Source organism: Terrapene carolina, unplaced genomic scaffold, assembly GCF_002925995.2.
Source record: "Terrapene carolina triunguis isolate 2854851 unplaced genomic scaffold, T_m_triunguis-2.0 Scaffold983, whole genome shotgun sequence".
Lineage (NCBI taxonomy): Eukaryota > Metazoa > Chordata > Testudines > Emydidae > Terrapene > Terrapene triunguis.
The window spans coordinates 131,440-137,879 of NW_020665334.1; the positions used below are offsets into that span (position 1 = coordinate 131,440).

General features: G+C 44.2%; 1 protein-coding gene across 1 annotated transcript; it reads right to left on the reverse strand.

Moving 5' to 3' along the window:
- Nucleotides 1-1,167: 1,167 nt before the first annotated feature.
- On the reverse strand, nt 1,168-2,967 carry LOC112105939 (brain-specific homeobox/POU domain protein 3). Its single transcript, XM_024198957.2, has 2 exons — nt 2,848-2,967; nt 1,168-2,073 (listed from the first exon to the last, which is right to left on the reverse strand). The coding sequence occupies exons 1-2, from the start codon at nt 2,965-2,967 to the stop codon at nt 1,168-1,170; spliced, it is 1,026 nt and encodes a 341-aa protein (XP_024054725.2).
- Between the last annotated feature and the right edge of the window lie 3,473 nt (nt 2,968-6,440).

Sequence of the window (6,440 nt, forward strand, 5' to 3'; positions counted from 1 at the left end):
ATAATCATTAAAAAGGAAACAAAGGCAAATTTCTCTATTAAATACGCAAAGCAAAAAAAAATCTTGCCTTAGAAAGTGCAGAGTTAAATATTTGCAAAGTAACAAGTTATTTACTAATAACTTCTGATAACCATAGTGAGTTTTCTTTAAGTTACATATAAGTTAGATCTCTCAAAAATAAAACTTTCCCCTGGGTCAATGCATCCTGGGGAAAAAAAACCGCACAGAAACGAGTGAATTGTGCAGAGAAAAGAAACTCATATGTCAAATCCAAGAGCTTTTATGGTGAGACGCAAGTAGACCAGTTACTTACACGTTATTATACTCATTTCAAGGGGAAATGTCATAAATATGAGATTTAATTATTTGATTGTCAAAGCGTTTTTTTACGGTGAAATTATATGGAAGTTAAATATTTCAAGTAAAACAAAAGCAAAATAAGTCCCCAATTTTCCAAACCATTAATCCATGGACCTGATATTTTTTCCTTTTCTCTTTTTTCCATTATTTTTTAGCTGATGAGGTAGAAACAGAACAGTTATTGCAAAAATGCGACGGATTTGCAGCTAGATGAGAGAGGGGGAAAAGCCAAGTAAACCATGCAAGTGTGTGTGGAGGTGAGGAGCCCTTCAAGTGAATGCTTGTTTAAATAAAAAAAAAAAGAGTTTGACATGGATGACGTGCTATACAGCAACCTAACAGAACGGAACTTCCCAACCCCGGTGGAGTGCCATCACAAGGACATATTTACAATCATAAATATAAAAAGAGTATTTGAAACTGAGAATAAACATTTTTTCAAGTTTCATTGAATTTTTTTCTCCTCTGACATTTTCTAGTAGTCAGTGGAGGGGGTAAGCGGGTTTCATCTCAAAGACACAAGCCCTGACATTCACTCACCAGGACTATTGGACAGTTCTATACCTTTCTCCTGTATGGTTTTGTCTTTTAAAAAAGTATTTATTAGTAACACTATTATGCCCAGTTCCTTGATTTGCAGAGACAACGGCGGATTCGAGAGGAGAGAGAAGTCACCAGCTCTTGGTGGTTTTCCCTTAAAAAAATATCTGCCTGATTTAGGAGCTGGGGAGGCAGATCATTCCAGGGCTGGTTTGGGGGAGGGGGCGAACACTGGTTTTCTCTGCCCTCCCATCCTCTCTCCAGCTCTCAGTAGGTTGCAGAAAATTTCATCCTTTTCTGTTTCTGTCTTTGGTTGCAAAACCAAACGCGCACCACGTTCTTCTTCAAGTCTAACTTCTCTGCAATGGCTGCGATTTTCTCCGAGGAAGGTCTGGGCTGCACAGCAAAATAAGCTTCCAGCGACCTCTTCTCCGGGGCTGCTATGGAAGTGCGCTTGCGTTTCTTGTCCCCGCCAGTGTAGATTTCGGGCTTGGTCATTTTCTCTCTTTGAGCCCTCTCAGCCTCCTCCAGCCAAGCCTCCAAAATGGGCTTCAGGGCCACCATGTTGTTGTGGGACAAGGTGAGGGACTCGAACCTGCAGATGGTGCTCTGGCTCAGGCAGCCAACACCTGGGATCTTCAGGTTGGCCAAGGCGGAGCCCACGTCTGCCTGGGTCACCCCAAGTTTGATCCTCCTCTGCTTGAACCGCTCAGCAAAGGACTCCAGCTCCCTGGGGTCTGTCTCTGTCTCGGGGCCTGAGATGACAGCATGGGAGGCCAAGCCGTGGGGGTGGGACATGTTCATGGACTGAGGGTGGTGGGCCATGTGGTTGAGGGCTGGCATGTGGGAGTGCGGGTGGGAGGGCGTGGAGCCCACCTCGGGTCCGGGCACACCCCCCAGCGGGATGGCAGAGTTGAGGTGGTCCAGGAGCTCCCCCTCCAAACCCTGCGAGGGCTGGTGGTGGTGGTGGTGGTGATGGTGGGTGGTCAGCACCGAGGGGTGGTGCAGGTGAACCGAAGAAGAGGTAGGCGTGCAGGAGACGCTGCTCATGGTGTGGTAGGTAGCATCTGGTTTGAAGGGATGAGTTTTCTGAGACACTATATCCACAGCTGCCAGAGCTTCAGCCCCTCTCAGCAAAGTCTCATCGAAGCCCGCGAAGATATTGCCTTGGATCTGAGGAAACAAAGGAACAAAAATGCCAGAAGCGTGTAAAGCACGCGATAGTTCTCTGAAATGCAAGGGGGGCAAGACTGGCGACAGGCAACGGGTCACCCCAGACTAGAGGAGCAGGAGAGGCTTCGGTGTCAGGACACCAACATCCCATTGGGAGAATTACCAGCCAATGCCAACATGATCTAACCCAATCTTCAAGGGAACGCTCTTCGAAAGCAAAGAGATTTTTGAAAAAAAAAAAAAAAACTAAACTAAAAAAAAACAAATAAAACCAGGCAATGGACCTAAATCCGGCAAACATGCCCAAAAAGTGAGGGAGACCATCTATTTTTCTTACTCCAAATAGCTGCAAGCCATTCACCTTATTTCTTAAACCGGGAGCCCCGAGCAAACTGCCCCGCAAACACATACTTGGGTCCTTCACATAATTTATATCCCTTCCAGGAAAAAATATACTAGGAATCGAAATTGCCCGACAAACTTATCGCCAATTTAGTTAGAGAGATTCTGCTGAATGTGACTGCCTGTAAAATTAAATTAAAGAAAAAGTTAGAGGCAGTTTGCGGAATCCCCATCACACAGAGGGTCTAAGCATTAGCTGAAGACACTAAATAAAAATAATCCATCCGCTGTTCATGACTCTTGCATCTTTCACTTGCCTATGAAATAAACTGAAATGCATGTACATCTAGCACGGGGCTCCCAGGCAGCCTGCAGCAAAGCCCGACATCAGTCCCGCTCTAAGGGACGTGCTGGACTGTTTGTGCCGCTTACCTGGGGGGCTGGCAGACAGGCTCTCCTGATGGCCTCCGAGCTGGTGTGCAGGTGGGTGTATTTCGGCTCGTGCAGGATGGGGTGCATGCTGAAAGCCTGCTTGCTGTTCATAGACATCATGGTGACTGAGAGGAAAAGAGACACAGTGGCACCGTGTGGCTACTGCATGGGCAGGTGGAATCCGTTGAGCTTTGCTCTTTTGGTCTGTTGTTATTGTCTGACTGCTGATCACAGCATCAATGGCATTATAGACCTACCCTGGCCCGCCCCCAGCCCCTCCAATTGGGGGAGCTGGCTGCAGACTCCGCCTCCTCTTCCTACCACTCCCCCGAGAAGGCGAGCAGGAGCCAGTGATCTCACTAGCCTCTTAGCCCCGGCGTTCCCCACCTCTTCCCGTCCCCGCCCCAGCGATGATCCAGCTGCAGGCAGTCAGGTGGCTGAGGGTGCATTGATGCCATTGTGCAGCGGGACTGGTACACTGCCTCGGAGCCCAGCCCGAATGTCTCCCAAGCAGGGTGCGAGGGCTAGCTGCCAGCTCCTCAACTCGCTGAGAAATACTGCCTGCCGCTAATGGGTGAAACAAGGTAAAGTTCCTTGATTCCCTGGCCGGTTAGGGGCACCCGGTTAGATGAACCACCCAATGATTATTGTCTCTAAGTTTCCATTCGTTTGCAACAACCCCATATTTATTTGGAATGAAGGCGAGGATATTCTTGGCAAGCCCTAACGTCTGACAGTCTGAGGGCTCACTGAGGAAGGGTGCGTGAACAGCACAAAGTCAATGGATACCTGGATAGTTTGGTGGTGGATAAATGCTCCGAGTTCTGATCAGCGAGTAGCCATGACAATGTTCACGTATCCTGACTGGTTCCAGATATGCTAGCAGGAATGGTTAGTCCTCTGAAGAGCTGTACCTGAAAGTACATTGTCCATTTGTTGTTCTTTATCTTCCTAGCTGTATGCTTCCATGGGCCGCTTGTCTGCAGAACCTGAGCACCTCACACACACGGCTGAATTTCCACTCCAGACAGCTTCGAATATTTTATCCCCACTCTGTACATATTTTCCTTCGCTTCCTGTATAAAAAGTTTGTCAGCGAAGCAGGGCGGAGGACCATGTGACTTAGATGACCAATCAGACAAGACAAAAAGCATATCGCGCCCATCAAAAATAAAATAGTTCACAAACCACCTATAGTTGGAAAAATCCTTTGTCCAAACAATCCAGCAAATATTTAGAAATAAAGACTGTTGGGAAGAAAATCAGGATTGGCTCCCAAACAATTCGTTAACCAAGAAAGGAGCTAATTTAATAGTAAGTATCATTTTAGCAAATAACAAGCTCTAATTGTACTCATCTCTCTCCCATATGTTCAGCCATTGATTTAATTAAAATATTAGTTGCTAACAATATATTGGTTGTGATATCTTCTCTTCTGCAGTGGCTAGTGTATATTTCTCATGATGAACCAAACTAACCCACTCACTTAATTCTGCTCGCAGAAGCCAACTGGAATACTCACCCAAGTAAGCAGACACGTTAAAAGTGTTTGCAGGATTGAGGCTTAAAGGATTTACTGTGCTAATTTTTCTAAATCAGAATCTATCTCTTCTAGAATATCGTGCTATATCTGTACAGTGCTATAAACATTGCTTTTATGCCTTTTGTGCCTATCGTATTGTTTTTTAAATTATTAAGGGCTTTCAAAAATTGAGTTGAGGCTAGTCACAAAGTTTGCTTATGAATCTGGATGCAAACTTTCTCAAAGTCTCAGGGTGTTTGAAACCAGGATTTCAACACAGATGCATGACTAAAGGAAATTTATTTTATTTATTGATCATATTTTGACTTCTTTTAAAGTGGTCTTGGCTGTAATAAAAGAAATGGGTCGTCAAAGGGTTGTCATCTCAGAATAACTATCAATGGCTCATATAAAAATGGTGGATATATTTAACTATAAGGTATCAATTTTTTAAAAAGACAAATTTTTTTTTAGAGGAAATTTTTTTAAATCATAATTTTCAAAATTTCTGTTGAATTTATTTATTTAGGTTTTAAATGAGAAACCAAAAACTAAAACATTTTCACTTAAAAAAAAAGAGGAAAAAGTCAGTTTTCAAAAATTATTTTCCAGATAAAAAATGTTTAGTTTTTGAATACCAAAGCCCAACATTTTAACAAAAATCTTTGTTTTTTTATTTCCATAAAAATCTGGAGTATTCTAGCCAAAATGAAAAATTTCTACAACAAAATATCATTTTGATCAAAAAGCCACTTCTTTGTTGAAAAAATGTTTCAATGATTTTTTTCACCCACTCTAATAAATTTGTTTGGCAATCATAAATATGGGTTATTTATTCATATTCTGTTCTTCTGTAAGAATTAGTGCAGTACCAGATGGCTTACCATGCTTATGGATTTAGCTAGCTAGTTATCCTCTGTGTTTCAGTAAACTCCTCCACCTCCACCCCCATCTCCACTGTTTCATTGTAATTTATCCATTCAAATAAAGTCTGCATGGAGATAATGCTTGAGCCCATTCTGAACTGGGGGAATTTGCAAATCCAAGTCCAGCCCAGCCCACTAGATGCTCTCAGGCCTTCATGCAGCCATTTGACAGGCAACAAAGACACTACCCTAAGGGTGAGCAGGTGCATTGAGGGATTTCAGGGAAAGACTAAGTGTACTGCTGCAGGTGCTTTCCCAGTGCTTACTGTATACTGTGGCACTGCAATGGTGCAGTGTGACAGGAAGGTGGATAAAAAGGTGCTTGCTCAGAGCAGGTGCAATGTGCAGCACTGTACACACATAGCATGTCACAGATATGCAACGGTTGTAGCAGTGCAGGCAACACCTGCATGCTCTCTTAGTATTACATAGCTCCTGTTGGCCCTGTACCAAAATAATGCCCACAATGCTATTATGAGACAGTGGGTTCAAAGTTAACTGCCCCAGCTGGATTCCTACAGAATTTAGGTGTCTCTTGGAGATCTCCCCTCTCAGTACTGATCCAGCTTGGCACCTGTGATCTTCTAGGGCCACAGAAGAAGGTGGCAGGTGTGGCTGCACACAAAGTATTAAAGCTGGGAAACTGGAAACTTTAAAAACTATAGGGAGGAGGAGAGAGGAGAAGGAGGCAGCCAAGGCGGGAGGGTTGACAGAAAAACCAAAACACAGTCTAATTGGCTGAGATGACACCAAAACCAGAGTCTGAACACCTGCAAAGTCTGGGCAAGTCCAAATCCAGGTTCCAGGGCTGGAACCAGACTTTGAGGCTATAGTCTTGTGATCCATTCTCAGGTCATTGGATTGTGGTTGGCCAAAGAAGCGTGCAATGAATCAATGAACTATGTCTATGTAGCAAATCACTGATGAGTGTCTAGAGAGTGTGTCCAAGGAAAAATTAAACTTCATGCCTGTGGAAAGACCTTGGCAGAAGAACTGGCTGTGCTCTGCTGTGCTGGAATGAGAAGTCAGGATTTGGAAGCTATAGGGGAATGCTTTTTCCCTTATGGCATAGAATCCATGGGAGCTCCCTGTGGCAGCAAAAGGCAATAGGCAGGCAAGGGTGGGGCAGAGCTGGGGCCATAAAA